The sequence below is a fragment of the Xenopus laevis genome, chromosome 2S (assembly GCF_017654675.1).
Source record: "Xenopus laevis strain J_2021 chromosome 2S, Xenopus_laevis_v10.1, whole genome shotgun sequence".
NCBI lineage: Eukaryota > Metazoa > Chordata > Amphibia > Anura > Pipidae > Xenopus > Xenopus laevis.
The window spans coordinates 169,159,304-169,176,951 of NC_054374.1; the positions used below are offsets into that span (position 1 = coordinate 169,159,304).

Below are 17,648 nucleotides of genomic sequence, written 5' to 3' on the forward strand. Positions count from 1 at the left end.
CCCCCTACCTCCGCTGCACAGAAACTGCACCGAGGGGTAAGTAAGAGTTAGGGGCATTTACCAAGGGTACCACCTAGGCTGGAAGAGGAGCAGGTTGGGGGGTCTATGAAGGATAGGGGGTAAGGTTTTTTTAATTAAGGGTTTGCTTCTCCTTTATACAGACTACATTGGACGGTTCCTTTACAGACTTGTAGCTTTAACTGCAGTTCTGTGTTGGGAGAGATTTCACACAGGGAAACACTTTGGCCTTGAACTGAAATGTCAGATACAAATGCGAAAATGCCTTTAATGTATTCAGTGTTTTTCAAGCTGCAGCAGAAACAATTGTTATGTGCCCGGTAATTCTCTTTAAATGTCAATAGGTAACTTCTGCAACTTCTAATATGGAGGGCACAATTTTATGTATTTTGTATTGAAAAAATGTCCATTTTCTGTTTATATAAAGGAAGTTAATGTGCAGTGAGCGCTTCCCGGTGATGAACCATTTCATTGCATTTGCTCCATTTCTGCATGAAAAGAATTTGCTTTGGGCAGACAGAAACATTGCAGTCACAGTATTCATGTTCTACAGATATTGCTTCTCTGATTGCTTCATGTTTTAGGGGCAGATTTATCAAGGGTCAAATTGAAAATTCACATTTTTAAATTCGTATTTCAAGTTTATTGTAGTGTAATTTGACTAGGGAATAATTCAAATTGAAAAACAGGCGCAGCTCACCAAATAGTCTTAGTGGCTTGTCCCACGGATTATCCTGTGCTCATATCCCAAATAGGTTCATCTGAAGAAGATAAATTGTGTAGGACAAATCCAAAGCAGCAAACGTTAACTGCAATTCTCTTTATTGGGAGGTGGATCCACACAACATGTTTTGGGCAAAAGCCATTTCTCAAGCCCTTGAACCTCCTACAACCAATTTGGAGTTATTTGGTGGACTTTCAAAAATCAAATTCTTTTTGTTAAAACTCAAATCCAATTTGATCAAATTCAATTGAATTTGATTTTGCAGGGCCATCCTATTCACAAAAGCAAAAAATTCAATTTTTTTTAAATATTTTTTTCGAATTTCAAGTTTATGGGAGTTTTTAATAACTCCCATAAACTCGAAATTTGCCCCTTGATAAATCTTCCGCTTAGTGTTCAGAAAATTAATTTTGTCCAATTTGACCATAAAATGTAAGTCCACTGCATGAATTCTGAGTTGAATACATGTTGTACTATGAGAGGCTCTGGAGCAAAGGATCTTGACGACCAGACAACAGATCCAATTTAGAAATGAAATCTACAGAGGAAAGTCTTAAGTGATTCAAAATATCACTAAGGGAATAATTGAATAACATTCAGATTTGATTTTTTTTCACACAAATGGTATTTTTGTGTTTTTTAAATTTCTATAAAAATGTGATATTTATTAAGTGTAAACCCATGAAAACTCTCATATAAAACGTATTCAAGTAAAAGCAGCCGGGGTCCCATAAAGGTCAATGAGAGCTGCACTCATCCTATCGGACCTTTTTTTAACCATTCAGACTTTTCAGGATTTCTGTTTTTACTTGTAATTATCTAAAAAACTAATTTTTTTAGAGGTTTTAGAGAAAGCCGTATGTTTTCCACATCATTTTTTTCCCTTTTATACTTTTTAAATTTGTATCTCTTAATAAAATTTCCTGACATTTGTGGTTTTAGAGAAATACAGTTTAAATTTGACCTTTAATAAATGGGCCTCTAAGGGGCATATTCCTCAATATTGGAAATTGGGGATGTCAAAGTCATTCCTAGTTTGGCAAATGCTCCAATCACTTTCACTTAATATAATGATAATGGGTTGAGTAGAGAGAAGCTCTTGTCTTTGTCTATGTGATGTGACCATTAACTGGGTAACGGTTAAGGTGCTGGATTGATCCCTCCCCTGAGGTTTGTGCACAATTTGTCCCATCACTAGTAACGTCATTTACGGTTTCATGGGTCCTGGGTCAGAAGGTAAGTAAACTATTTACGGCTGGCTCAGGTAGCGAGTCTAGGTAGGGGAACTTTTTGGGGTGGTGGTGGGTGCAGGTTAAGTTGCAGGTCAGCAGGTCCAGGTTAGGCACTGGTCTGCAGATTGGACCCACACAGGATTCCACCATGAACATCACATAATGTGTTACTCCATGATGGAGTGTATTACATGTATCTTACCCTGCTCAAGTCACTTGATCTCATGGTGCCCTTTCATGCTTAGATTGGAAATGATGGCTTGTTTGCTAAGACCATTTAAAGAGTACCACTGGAGAAAAGCACTATATAAATCTTCTACTTTCACATTACTCATTAGATACATGAGTGGAATCTATCCCCAAACAATGGACCTGGGAATCTTGTCTAAATGCCACTTCTTTTCATAGGATTAAAGATCCTTACATTAAATGTATCCAGTAGAGTATGAAATATGATGAATTATGGTATGGGATTTGAGTAAGAATGTCATTTCCTTTACAGTAGTGCTGAATTTTACTATCATCACTATCTGGCACTCAAGTTCACCATTGACGAGATAAACCAAAGAACTGACATTTTGCCCAATATCACCCTGGGATATATGGTGTGTAATACATGGGCTCTAGAAGGAAGATCAATGAGGTCTGTGATGTCAATACTGTCAGGAGGAAGAGAATTAGTTCCTAATTATGAGTGTGAGCCGAGGGGAGTCCTGGCTGGTTTCATTGGAGATTTGACATCTGACTCTTCCTTCATAACGTCCCACCTCACTGGCTTGTACCATTACCCTCAGGTACTGTACTGCAAGGAGTTTCTTCATATTTTAGCAATGTTCTATGTTTCTTTCCTCACTAACTTGCAGCAGTCCCTCAGGTACTATAGTGGGGCTCCTCACTGACTTTACCCTGACTGAGTCTGTCCTCACTGGGTCCCACCATTACCCTCAGCTACTGCATTGTTATGTAGAACTTTAACCAGGAACATAAGAATAGATCACTTTCTTTGGTCAGGTTGTTAGCAAATGTAGTAAACTACGGTTATTAAAACAAGGTGCTATGTGATTAATGTTGTCTTTTGACCTGTAACAATGATATAATTTCAATCCAATGGGGCATGATTTGCTTTTTATCGTCATTATGATGGACTGGAACTTTTAGCCAATTAAACCTTTCAGTGCATTGTTGTTGAAATCCCTTGCCTAGGCCTGTAACAACCTTTCTGCCTTGAAATATAATATTTACATAGGCCTATGGCAAATAACAAGCTGGCGGCTTTGTCATGAAAATCCTGAAAAGGATAAGTATATTTTATTGACTGTTATTTAATGCAAACTTGAGCATTTCTGAGCCAAAGTGTGACTGCACCCAACTGAACTGAAGGGATACTTCCATGCAATATTTGGGAATCTGCTAAAGTTCTGGGAGCAGATGATATTCACCCCAGGGTACTAAACAAGATCAGCTCTGTGATGGCCAAACCTCTTTATTTACTCTTTCAGGAATCATTGAGGTCTGGCACAGTGCCGGGACACTATATAATTGCTAATGTGGTGCTGCTATTTAGCCTATAAATATTGTCCGGTTAGTCTGACATCAGTGGCTTTTAGAAGGGCTAATAAGAGATGATACTTGACTTCAATTTATGGTTTTATATGTAACAGATCTGCCCAGAGCAGTGTAGCAGCAGCAGCAGGAGTTACACACAGAGCTCAGGTGATTGTGAACACAACTGCACAAATGGGATGAGACAAAGAAATCTCAGAAATAGCAACTTGCCCCTAACAGTAACAAAAACTGTCAGGAATCACCTCGAAATGTCTCAGTTTACTTTATCAAATACTCTATATTCATCCACTTCTCACTCACTTGCTCCAGTCCATAAGAGGGATATAAATGAGCTGGAGAGAGTGCAGAGACTAAGTGCAACTAAACTGGTTAGAGGGAGGGAAGAGTTAAATTATGAGGGGAGACTGACAAGGTTGGGGTTGTTTTCTCTGGGGGAAAAAAGGCGCTTGTGAGGGGACATGATTACACTTTACAAGAACATTAGAGGACATTATAGACAAATACTCATAAAAAGGATCACCGCACCAGAGCCAAATCCCATTGTAATAAATATCCCAGTGTCTCATATGATGTGGTCAGACAAATCTAGTTCCATCAGTGTAGACCTATAGGACTCATTTACATCAGCCAGTGCATTGGGCAACTTGTGCTTTTCCCTGCAGTGAGTTGCACCTAAAACCTTTTTCAGTAAAAGGTACTTGAGTCCAAATAAACTCTTCAAACTTCCGTATAGTAACTTATATAGTAACCGTATAGTTGCGCTCTGAGCCGCTCAGTTATTCCTACTTTCCATTTCATTTCTACTTTTCATGATCTTACAGGAGCTGCTACAGTTCTTGTTCCTAAATAATGGAAATCTTTTGTAATGCTATATTGATCAGTGTGTTATTTCTTTGACTTAGCACCCAACCCAATTCAGCCCTAATTTGTCACATGGGCAGGTGGATAAAATCTCCCACCAACTCCCAGTAGCTCATGTGTTACATTGGTTACCCAGATGGCTCCTTGCTAGTGTGGTGGTAGAAGGGTGTTTTAGTTGTATGCATGAGGAGTGGCCATTGGGAGGAGCTGTCCAAAAAGAGTTAAACTCAATGGTCCATTGATGCCTTCTCCTTGCCAACTTCCACGGACACAAGTACAAATTCTTCCCCCCCTTAGTGTCCTGGCTGATTGACCCCCAATGTCTCAAATGATCACCTTGATTGTTCTTTAGATGGACGCAGTAAAATCGTTTTTTTCAAACTAAGCTACTATTTACTTCTCTGTTGCACCTGTTTTGTTAGGAGGCTGCAACATAATACCAGTTGTTTTGGTTTGTGATGAAGGAAACAATCTTAATTTTAATATTTCAGATCAGCTATGGAGCCACAGATGTCATGTTCACTGACAGATCGAGGTTCCCATACTTCTACCGAGTGGTCCCTAATGAAGGATATATCCATCGAGCTCTCATTCAGCTGCTGAAGCACTTTGGTTGGACCTGGGTGGGAGTCATAATATCAGATAGTGAGAGTGATTATATAAAGAGAGAACTAATAGACCTGATTACAAGCAATGGGATGTGTGTGGAATTTGTTTATGAATTAGATTGGAATCGATGGGAAACAGTCAGTTGGGAACGTATAATCCTAAAATCAACTGCCAGAGTTATTATAATCTGCGTTTCCAAAGAAAAGCTATTCGAAGTATTGGCCTTTACACATGGAAATTCTAATTTAAAAAGACTATGGATTATGACAGTCACATCATTATATGTTGATATTTTAGATTATGACCTTGCAGAAATCTTGAATGGAAGTTTGATTTTTCTACTTTCTGCTGGTGACATTGCCGGATTTCATGACTTCCTCCTTAGTGTAAACCCTGATCAGTATCCAGAAGATCCCTACATATTCGCAATCTGGTATATTGCATTTAATTGTAGCCTTTCTCAAACTCCTCAAATGCAAAATAAAACATTGAATATAATTAAATTACCCAGTAAAGACAATATAACAATGACATGCTCTGGAAATGAAAGTCTTGCATCGGTTCTTCACTTTCAAGAGATAGATCTCAGAGTATCATACAGTGTGTACAAAGCTGTGTATTTGTTGGCCCATGCGCTACATCTATTACTCTCTCATGGGGCACCTACAGACAAAGACCAACTGGAGAGCAAACTGAATCCATGGAAGGTGGGATGTTGGTTTCAGTTATCAAACTATAGGATCCTTTGATCAGTCCAATCTGACATAGACATTTGCAGAAACTGCTAAGCATGTTTATCATTTTTTATATGTATTTTAGTTCGTTTTTTTCATATGGCTACATTGTTAATTTGGGTTCAAACAATTTAGTAGTTTTAGTAGAATGAGCCACTACAGCATTACCCAGTAGGGTATTTTTTTGCTTGAAAGAAAGTTCAGTTCTTTAAGTCTTGTTTTTTGTCCTTTGCTTCCACCTTCTTTCCAGAGAAACATTGTGCTTGACAATTGGGGTGCCCCCAAAACGTTGTGCTACATGCAACTGAACTTTTCAGGGTTACCGGCAGTTGTTCTGTGTGTGCAGAAGTTCTTTTGTTCTGTATTTTCTTTATCTAATCCCATCCCAGTTGGAGGTGGTTTCCTCACCCCATGCTCACACCTTTCTTAATCCACCATTTTGATTACCATAAAATAATGATGTGGTTTTCCCTTAGCTGAATCACTTGCTGAGAAACGTTCATTTCACATCTTCATCATCACAAGAAGAGATTTACATCAATGATGAAGGAGAAACTCAAGGACAATATGATCTCAAAAACTTGGTCATGTTCCCTAATCAAAGCAGCCGTATAATGAGTGTGATTGAGGTGGGAAGCTTCAACACGTTGACCCCTGATCAGCTGATTGTCAATGACAGCGTCATCTTGTGGCACCCAGATTTTACAGAGGTGAGTTCCTAGTAAGGTTTAACAAAGAGAAACTCACAAGCAAAAATATCCTCTTCACTCTCCCCTATCAGTATATTATGAACATGAAGCTACTAAGAGTTTCCTCCCCTTCAAACAAAACAAGAATGCTATGCCACATATTGTAATGTATTCAAACTGGTCAACTACATAAAACCATTCCTTGTCTGGCCAATCCTACACTTACCTTGTCTGATTCATAAAATATCTTGTATTTCACTATGAATTTTATAGTGAATATGTTTTACCATCAACTTGAAACTGTTTGCAAGTCACTTGGGGAGAACGTTTGGAGGCCAATATATGTGCATCATGTGCCCTTAAATTGCTACTTGTGGTCAAAAAGGGGCTGATACGTTTACAATCAATAAATAGCCACTGTGTTCACTACACAATATTTTCCCCTCTCAGCACTATTGTCGGCTGCGTAAGGTTGGCAAGAGCAGCACTCCTCTATATTTCAACTTTTTGAAGGTTTTGCTTCACTGTATATCTCAAAATAATTATTCAGTTATTATCCTCCTGTCCAGAAGGTACAACTCCTGGTCTTACTGCTCATATGGTTTTTGGTTTCAGGTTCCTCAGTCTGTCTGCAGTGAAAGTTGTATCCCAGGATACCAAAAAAAATCCAGAGAAGTACAGTTTTCCTGCTGTTATGACTGTGTGCCCTGCGCAGAAGGACATATCTCCAACACAACAGGTCACCAATCTCATCAGAAAGGGGGATATTAACCAACGTTTTATCCCAAAAAAATGGTTGTCTAACCTGGGCTGACTTAAATATAAAGCACTTTATGTTAATTATTTTGGTATATATAATATAATTGCATCGTCAGATGCATCTTACTTGAGGTCGCATGGCTCTCCTCCCTATCTTCTTCTAATAAACCTTTATGTTTGAGGCACATTGTTGCCTGGAAAAGTGTTAGGTAGGAATAGTACTTGGGAGGCAGCAGTAAGAAACCTGTGTAAGGCAGAGTTTTAGTGAGTTTGTTGGAGCCAGTTAGTATTTATATCGACGCATGGATGTGATCTTGTAGGAGCTGTTCTGGGGGTCACTGCAAATGAGTTTTCCTCTTGAAATCTGAACTGCAGAATCTGAGGTGGCAGTTTGCATTGAAGGGGGCTGCTAACATGGAGAAGGATAGACTGCTCACAGGTTAGCCACTAGCATGGACCAGAGAAGTTGGGATGAAAATTGGAAAATTAAGGAAACTGAGGGGAATAGATTTCAGTTCCTTCTTTACATTTAGAAATGATTCAGTGAAAGCTGGGAAGATATGGGAAGCCCCCCCCCCCCAAATCAGTTCTATTGGGAGATACATTAGATAGTTTCAAAAAAGGGGTTGGATGGCTTTGAAGCTCATGAAAATCATGGGATACAGAAAAAAGCTCTTAGTACAAAGTTGGATTGGATGACTGCCATCTTGGAGTCTGGGACTTTCCCCTCTGAGGCAAATTGGAGAAGCTCCAGAAGTGTTTTTTTTATCCTTCCTCTTGATCAACTAACAGTTAGGCAGGTTTTAAAGAGATAAAAAAGGTTGAACTGGATGGACGTGTCTTTTTTTCCAACCTAAATTGCTATGTATATAAATATATGAAGGCATGAATGAGAGAGACAGTACTTTTTCTACTTATAGTCCCATCCAGCAGTACAGATATCTTCTGTCTCTCCTACTGACTGTCCATAGCAATCTCATGTTTCCAACTGGCTTCAGAAACTTGTCAATGAACTGAGATCCATTGACATGTTTCTGATGCACCATCTGACCAAAAAAATGTATGAACTTTGGAGGAATAATATAGATAATTTAAATGGACGCAATGTGTTTTTTATTTCCTCCTATCACATCATAATACATTTCAACTGATTTAAAAAAAAAACAAGAAAAGAAGATGTTAGGACAGTATGATGTTAATTTCATGTATTTCTTTAATCCATAGCCAAAACATGTACATACCAGTGGTCTCAACATGGCATTTCATAATACTCTTTGATATCCCACAGATATGGAAACCTGTATCCAATGCCCAGAAGGTCAGTGGCCCAATGACAATAGAACTGTTTGCATCCAGAAAATAATAGAATTCCTTTCATATGAAGATCCATTGGGACAGTCTCTGGCTGCAGTCTCAGTTTTCTTTAGTCTAATTGTCACATCAGTGGCTCTGCTTTTCATAAAACATCACAAAACTCCAGTGGTCAAGGCCAATAACCAAACCATGAGCTACACGCTCCTCCTCTCACTCACATTGTCCTTCCTCTGCTGCTTCTTGTTCATTGGGCGACCTCAGAAAGTCACCTGCCTGCTCAGACAAGTTACATTTGGGATCAATTTTACACTTTCTGTCTCTTGTGTCCTGGCTAAAACGGTCACAGTTGTCATTGCCTTTAATGCCACAAAGCCTGGAAGCAAGATAAAGAAATGGGTGGGAACCAGAGTGTCCATCTGGCTGGTCCTTCTCTGCTCACTGGTCCAGGTTGGGATATGCCTGGTCTGGCTGATCTCCTCCCCACCATTCCCAGACTATGACACTCACACTTACACTGGGAAGATGATATTACAATGTAATGAAGGTTCTGTCACTGCATTCTACACTGTGATTGGTTACATGGGATTCCTGTCTGCATTAAGTTTCATTGTTGCTTTCCTGGTTAGGAAGTTACCAGACAGTTTCAATGAGGCCCAGCTGATCACTTTCAGTATGCTGGTGTTCTGCAGTGTTTGGGTGTCCTTCATCCCAGCGTACCTGAGCACCAAGGGCAAATACATGGTGGCTGTGGAGATCTTTGCTATCCTGACTTCCAGTGCAGGGCTGCTGGGCTGTATCTTCATTCCCAAGTGCCACATTATCCTCTTCCACCCTCAGAAGAACACTCGGAGCTACATAACTGGAAAACCCTTACAGTGATTTATTGCTATCATAATTATTATAAATGTAACTATTCTGGTTATATGATTCTGGTTATTATTAAGTGTTTTTAGTTTTAACACTAGCATTCTGCTCCAAAATGTGGATCTCCAGGTTTATCAATAGTATACCCATGATTGTTTGTCTCATCCTTTTCATTTAATTCTTATGTATTCTGTATATTCATTCCCAAGTGCTTTGTTATCCTGTTCCACCATAAGCAGAACACCAGCAGACACCTTACTGAGAAAACCTCTTTGAAAGTTTATTGCTAAGGTAGCGCACCCTTGAGTGTACTTTTGCTATGTATTAAGGCTGTGTGTGTCCAGGCTAAACTGCTTGTAATGTGCCCCGGACCCCAGTGTACACATGCAACTCCCTGCAACTCCCAACACCTGGTGTAGGTCACTGCAGCAGCATAATAAGTCAGACACAGTTCTTTGCAGCAAAACTTCAACTGATTTATTTAACTGAACAGTGTAGTAGAGTGCTTTGATATTCCCTCCAGTGGGATAAAGTATGTTCTAGGATAGACAATATGCAATACAAATAGCCAGCAGCAAAGATTCACACTTCACAGGATAGTTACCCTCTCACTAGGTAATACCCCTTCTCAGGTGGAAAACACTAGGTCCTGGATTTCCCAGTCTGGGGTCTAGTTTCTGGTCCTCAACTCACCCACTGGTGTCACTGATCTAGTGGTTCACACACCACAGGGTCCTAACCCCACCCCACTCCTTGTTGGAGCCACAACTGCTCTCTAGCTACCCCGAACTTCCTTTCACTCCTAGAGTGACTATCACAGTAACTGCTACAACTGTCTAAACTTAACTCTCAAAGAACCAGAGCCCTGATCCTGTAACACCTCACTGGGAGGCACGGTCCCAAGGGAAAGACCCAGACCACATGGTGCTAAACCCCTTTATATGATCAAACAGTGCCACCTAGTTGACAAACTCTGTATAGAATAATCCCAATGGACCCAGGAAGGGAGACATAGCTGTCTGGGCATTCTAAAGGACCACCTAGGTGTCCAAATACTAAAGGGGAACTGCCTTAGTAATTTAACCCAAATCTCACTGTCCCTACACTAACCTTTTGCTAAATAGTATTATTGTTGTGTTCCATCAATTCAGTTTTCTCCTATTTATTTTGTCTAAAAAGAAAAAAGTTAATAAGGGGTTGTTTTACTGGTGGTAGCAAACAGCATTTTTTTTGAGATGGGGAAAACTCACAAACCAAGAGCGATAAGGAGGAACTCCCGGGAGGCACCTGGCAGCAGCTTCCAGCGACATAGCACCACTATTTCTAAAGAGAGGAGTAAGTTGCGCCGAATCCAAGATGGCGCCTGCACGAGACCCGAGAGATGAGGAAGCAGACTCCAACAGAGCAATCAGAGGGGGGGAGTGAAGCGGAGGATGAATTGGACCTGCGGTCCTACATTACTAGTCTCCCCTCAAAAAAAGGACATTAAAGAAATGCTCCAGGAGGTCACTGCCACCTTTAAGGAAGAAATCCTGGCTATAAAGAGGGATATATTATCCCTGTCAACATGTACAGATGGAGTAGAATGCCACCTAAGTCAGTGCAATGACAATCAGAGATCCATCTATAAGCACATACAGCAGCAAGACACTATCATTCAGGAACTACAAAGGCAGATGGAAGATCAGGAAAATAGGAGCAGGAGGAATAATATAAGAATAAGGGGGGGGGTGCCTGGAGCACTTCAAGCTGAAGACATTCGCACTGCACTGCTACAAATTTTCAACTCTATTCTGAAGAGGGAGCCATCTGTGGACATAGATAGGGCCCATAGAGTTCAGAAACCAAAGGCAGCACCTCTGATTGTACCTAGAGACATCTTATGTTGCTTACACAGTTTTGCACTGAAAGATGAGATCTTAACCAGAGCCAAAGAAGTTGGTCTCCTGACATATGAAGACACTACTGCTGTGATTACAGTTCCTGCCGACACTAACTCTTTTCATAAAAAGTTGCACCTTCCTGAGATGAGCATACCTGGATGGATTCCAGACTCAAGCAAAATTCTGGAATTAAACATGGAGGAATGGTCACAAATCCCGCCCTCAAAAAGAACACCTAGAACACAGAGAACACCTAGAACACTGAGAACACCTAGAATACCTAGAGAGAGACTGAAACTTCCTCCAATCTGATACCACAAGTCAACTTTAAGGAAGAAAGTCTTCATACCTAACACCACATCAGGACTAACAATTAACCCAATGCCCGAATGTCGGGTGGTTGACTCACACTTTAAACTGATTCTTGAAGAATAACCTACATGATAGACCAGACAGACGTTTATCCGGTAATAATATACTGTGGCTCTCAGTTGCTGAAGGATCAGGTGTTGCTTTGAGTTTGGGCTGATTTTGATCTGGACATTTAGAATGACAGTTCAATGTGGTGTTCTACTTTTGATCTTACTCATCATTCTGCTTTCATGTTGTTTTCATGTTTCTGATTTGATATCTCAGTTTCAGACATTTATACTGTTTTTTATAGTTATTATCCCACCTCAACATTTAGGTAAAGATGTCTTGTAAGCTGGCGGGGATCAGTGGAGATACACTTCCTTTAACACCATTTATGTACCACCTACACTCCAGTCAACCACCTACCCCCACAGTCAAGGTGCAGTTCACCCAAGCTGCTCTTATACCATCCCAGCCGGGGTGAAAAACCCAGATAAGTCTAGTGTGGCAACTATTACCCATTAATGTCCCTACCCTTCCCAATAAGATCTCTCCTCATGTTTTAAACCATCAGTTGGGTATATGATCATGACTAGCACATGTAATGATGGCTAATGTTTCAAATTTGCAATGCACGGTACTTACGTTTAATGTGAATGGGTTAAATGAGCCAGTTAAAAGGGCTCCAATTTTTCAAGAGTAAATTAAACTTAAGTCAAAAATAGTGATTCAAGAAACTCTCTTCAGTATCAGAGATATGAAATCAATGGAGGAGATGACAGCCAAACTGAGAGGGACGATCCATCGTCACGAAGAAATATGGTCCAAATGGGATTACTACATTTCCCAAACTATAAAAATAAGATAGATGATCCATTCCCTAGAGACAGAATAGGCCCTTGCAACGTGTTATAGATTTCCTTTCCTTTTTTCTTTGGTTATACATGTTAAATAAATGTCTGCATACCATGTACAAGATTATCCACGACAACCTCAAAGAACATGCTCATATTAATATGTCTATATTTTTGTATTCCTGTTCTGAGAAATACTGTAAAACTTGGAAACTTAAAATGTTGAATCTCAATAAAAATTTTAAGTTGAAAAAAAAAGAAACTCTCTTCAAAGGAAAATACATACCAACTTTGAGACTTAAGCACTACCCCCATGTTTTTATGAGCAACAACCCTTTAAAAAAATCTTTGGGAGTATTCAGCCTTATCCATAAAGACCTCCCATTCAAACATTTAGATACAATTACTGATAAGGAGGGGAGCTTTCTTATTTTAAAGGGGAAACTAATGGAACAACCTTGCACAATAGCAAATGTGTATGTACCCAATACGGCACAGATAACATACCTGAAACACTTCTTGAAAGTTCTAGGAAATTGCAAGGAAGGCCTCCTCATATTAGGGGGAGACATTAACCTAACACTTAACCCCCTAATTGATTCATCTTCTGGGAAAACAAATGTATCCTACAAGGGTTTAAAGGAAGTAAAAAAAGTCATTGTCTGATTTGCAATTGATTGATGTCTGGAAAGCACTCAATCCAGCAAAAAAGGACCATATGCACTTTTCAAAAGTCCATTCTATTTATTCCAGAATAGATTATATATTTACATCACAATATTGGTTGAAATGGTTTCTAAGAGCAGACATTGGGAACATCATCTTATCTGATCACTCCCCGTTAACTTCTACATTCACTGTCCGCCAAACACGGAGAGCGGATTTTACATGGCGCTTGAATGAAAGGTTGTTGCCTACAGAAGGTAGAAAGAAAGAGATCCAATCTTGGATAGATTCGATAATACAAAACAACACTGCTGATACTTCACCGGTGACACTGTGGGAAACTGGTAAATGTGTTCTGAGAGGTAGTCTGATTGCCATGGGGAGCAACTTGAAAAGAGAAAAAGATAAGGAGATTAATACCCTACTAAAAGAAATAATGATCCTAGAACAATCCCATAAAGAAACTATAGCCCAAGGGACGTTAGTTGCACTTGAAAGCAAGAGATCACAATTGAAGGCCCTTCTTAATCATACAGTACAAAAAGCTTATATGAGGACGAAGCAGCGATATAATGAACTAAGCGATAAATGTAATAAGCATTAAACTAGAATTACCAAAAAAATCCATCCCCAAATGCAGATCATGTCTGTTAAAGACAGGGATGATACATTACATCAGGACACTATAGGAGTAGCAAGGGCTTTACAAGACTACTACCAAGCACTCTATTAATTGAACTCAGGCGCACCTAAAAAGGAAGAAATTAGCAAAATAGAAACATTTATTAAAGAGGCAGGCCTAAACCAATTTACTCCGGAAATTACCCAAAAAATGGAAGCCCCTTTTGAATCAAAGGAAATAGAGGAGTCCATAGATTCCCTCACTCCAGGGAAAAGCCCTGGACCGGATGGATACACTTTTCTATAATGGATCTGGATACACTTTGCACTTTTCTATAAAGCCTTCAAACATGATAAAATTCCAGTTCTGCTTAAATACTTTAATAGCATAACCAAAGAAACTGGGTTTCACTCACAAGCCCAGGAGGCCCACATAACAATTATCCCCAAACCAGACAAAGACCCCCAATTATGCTCTAGCTATAGACCCATTTCCCTGATTAATATAGATTTGAAGTTGTACGCAAAAATGATAGCTAATAGAATTAAGAGATACTTATCTGGACTTATTCATTCCGATAAAGCAGGGTTTGTGTCTAAAAGAGAAGGAAAGGACAATACGGCTAACATTATATCACTGATTAAACACGCCCAAAAACAAGACATAATAGCAAAGGATAATGGCTCTATATGAGAAACCCACGGCACGCTTAGAGTAAATGGAACCATGTCCTCAAAGGTGTCAATTTTAAATGGTACAAGGCAAGGATGCCCCCTCTCACCAGTCCTATTTATCATGGTGATGGAAACATTGTTGGCGCATATCAGACAGGACCCCGATATCTCAGGCATAATAGCTGCAGGTCAGGAGTTTAAGTGTGTGGCCTTTGCAGATGATCTTTTACTTTGTATAACCAAACCTTTCCCTACCAAACATTATGCATTTAATGAGAGAAATTGGTATGCTATCTAATTTCAAAGTTAATTACTCCAAATCGGAGATACTCAATATAACAGTCCCAGAGGCAAGAACCAAAGTACTACAGCAAAGCTTCCCATTTAAATGGGCCGATCCAAACAGCAAATATTTGGGTGTTAAAATTAGAACTGACCTAGGAAAACTCTACCAAGATAACTATATGCCCTTATTAACATATTTTCAAACATCAGTCAGCAATTGAGCGAAATTACAACTTTTGTGGTTTGGGAGAATACAAACTATTGAGATGTTTCTTATACCCAAGCTCTTATATCTCTTACAGGTACTTCCTATATTGGTGCCCCAGTCCTTCTTTGCTTCCGTAAAGTCCATGATATCTAGATTTGTGTGGAAAGAGAAAAGTCCCAGACTGAAACATAATTTACTAATACAGCCTAAAGACAAAGGCGGCCTAAGCTTACCAGATGCATACCTTTATTATGTTAATATTATGTAGATTGGAGAAAAAGAAAAAAGACTGGTGCACTCTGGAACAATCATTGATAGGGAACCCGCTGATGCACAACGTGTGGACAGAAAATGATATCAAAGCAACACCCCTTAGTGGGCGCCACATTGAAAGTGTGGCACAAAAATAAAAAAGAATATTAATTAACATCTTCTCCCTATATACTAAAAGCTTTAGTATACAATCTAGACTTTAAATCTAGTATGGAGGAAGGGTCATTCACGAGATGGGGTAAATGCGGTGACAGAGAAACCAGAGTAAAAGATCTTATGAAAAATAACAGGCTGATACTGTTGGCAGAGATTCAGAAAAGATGGGGCTGCCACCCCAGAGACCCCTGGGAGTATAACCAACTCCATTTTTATATCAAATCTTTAAATCTTGATGATTGGGATAGACCTGAAACACATTGGGAAAGGCTGGTAGCTACACAAGTAGAAATAACCAAACCCCTCTCCAAAATGTATGAGCTGCTAATTGGGGCAATTTACTCCAAATATGAGAAAAAGAACTAGGAGTTACCATAACACAATATATGTGGAACAGTATAATCAAGGGGATACACAAAAACTTCCAGGGCAGCCAGAACGAAACAGGCAATCTAGAAATGAGTCACCCGGTGGCATTACACCCCTATATCATTGAAAAGGATGTTCCCCAGTAGTTCAGGTAACTGTGAAAAGGAGGAGGGGAATCACACTCACATTTGCTTAACATGCCCTTATTTACAACAGCTTTGGAGGTAAGTTCTAGAGGTTGTAAACAAAGTTACCCAAAAATACTTTTAAAATGGAAGACAAGACGACAATACTATTGAATGTCATGGCAGATACACACGAGATTATAAAGGATCCCCTTACCTTACAAAGTAAGTAAGTATTGATTCCAAGATAAGAGAATGCACGCACTCCTGCAGCCTTGATAGTTGAGGTAAAAGAGTAATTTTATTTCTTCATGTTAAAAGTAGGCTGCAGGAGTGCGTGCATTCTCTTGTCTGAAGATTTTATTCGCCCAAGCTACGGGTTCGGGGCACAGCACCCGGGCCATCAGATAGACGCGGTGAGTGCCAAGCTAAAGCTGAGTTCATTTTGATTTGGATAAGAACTGTTTGATTGCAAGTGAAAGGCCTGGGGTTTGGACACCCAGGCCATCCCGTTCCATGCGGTAAGGATTACCGTGTGGCTGCTAGTTACCTCAATCGTTTTTAAAAGAGCGTTATGCTTGATCTGCTTAAATTGTTTAAATTGGTTTAAGCGATTGGGGTTAACTTGCATAAATACATCCATCTTCAAATGTCCACTTGAGATTAGTAGCCAGCGATCTTTTTCTTGGTTTTTTTTTGATTCCAAGATACTGGAAAACACTGGTTGCTCCTAGCTTTAGAGAATAGTGGGCTCCCATAGAAGAAATAAGGCAGAAGAAATCTCATACTTATTACATAACCAGCGCACTATATATTGGAAAATATGGGCCCCATGGGTAAATTATCTCAAGAAAGCAACCAAACAACATAAGGCTTGACCACCAATTAAAGTCTATGACAAGTGAACCCATTCACCCTTCATTTATCACTAGTTACAGAAAATTTAGAAGTGAAATTCATACCACTGAAATGTATATCTTAAAGTAAACTATGACTTGTTCTCTAACTTATTTCAATTTTTATGTTATTGCAAATGATGTCAAACTGATGTGTAGATTTTTTTCCCCTGTTTCCTCCCCCCCCCCTTTTTTGTCTTCTGAACCCCCTCCCAGTTTAAAATACAATAAAGAAAGAATTATAAATAAAAACAAAACCTTAAGGCGTTGGTGTTTGCTGTGCATGCTGGGAGTGCTGGTGCAAGAAGGGAGTAAGTGCACTGACTGCTGTGGGTTCTGTGAGTATCTGACTGAGACAAACAGCTTTTTCTTTTCTCTGTTTGGGGTCAACTCGTAGATACATTTAGTGCATTTATTTTCTTTTTGTGTTAAATCCCGAAATTGTTTCTAAGGGTTCCAATGACAAAGTTAGAGGAGGTGGTGAAGTCCTCAAGATCAATTTTAAAAAATTAGGTGTAAAGTTGAGGGCGAGGACTTCCAAGGTAATTTTCTCAGAGACATTACCTGAGCCACGAGCAACGCTCAATGGTGCAGCTGTTTTGGGAGAGAAGATGTCTGGAGGGTTGGAGGAGATTATAAACTAGGTGTGGGGGGGGGGGGGTTCAGTAAAAGATTCAGTGGAAGACAGGTTAGATGAGATAGTGGGCAAAGAAAGGGAAAATGGGGGAGGAGATTTGGCTGGGGGTTAAGGATAGGGAGGAGCACATGTCACATGTTCAATATGGGACCAGTATTAAATGTATGTTTACAAATGCAACGAGTCTGACTGGTAAAATGGGAGAACTGGAGCTGCTGGTGTTGGAGGGAAAATATGATGTGATTGGCTGAAACATGGCTGAATGAGTCACATGAC

The 17,648-nt window shown here is 39.6% G+C and overlaps 1 protein-coding gene across 1 annotated transcript; it reads left to right on the forward strand.

Moving 5' to 3' along the window:
* The first annotated feature begins 2,544 nt into the window (after positions 1 to 2,544).
* LOC121400740 (vomeronasal type-2 receptor 26-like) lies at positions 2,545 to 9,411 on the forward strand. Its single transcript, XM_041584698.1, has 5 exons — positions 2,545 to 2,768; positions 4,893 to 5,717; positions 6,221 to 6,454; positions 7,049 to 7,172; positions 8,481 to 9,411. Exons 1-5 carry the CDS (start codon positions 2,577 to 2,579, stop codon positions 9,383 to 9,385), a joined length of 2,280 nt encoding a protein of 759 aa, XP_041440632.1. The 5' UTR covers positions 2,545 to 2,576; the 3' UTR covers positions 9,386 to 9,411.
* The last annotated feature ends 8,237 nt before the right edge of the window (positions 9,412 to 17,648 follow it).

Bases quoted from the DNA above. Each gene is read 5' to 3' on its own strand.
- LOC121400740 (XM_041584698.1), top strand. From the start codon at position 2,577: ATGGTGTGTAATACATGGGCTCTAGAAGGAAGATCAATGAGGTCTGTG. The intron at 2,769-4,892 runs GTACTGTACTGC...TTAATATTTCAG, and splicing joins GCTTGTACCATTACCCTCAG to ATCAGCTATGGAGCCACAGA. The intron at 7,173-8,480 runs GTCACCAATCTC...GATATCCCACAG, and splicing joins ACATATCTCCAACACAACAG to ATATGGAAACCTGTATCCAA.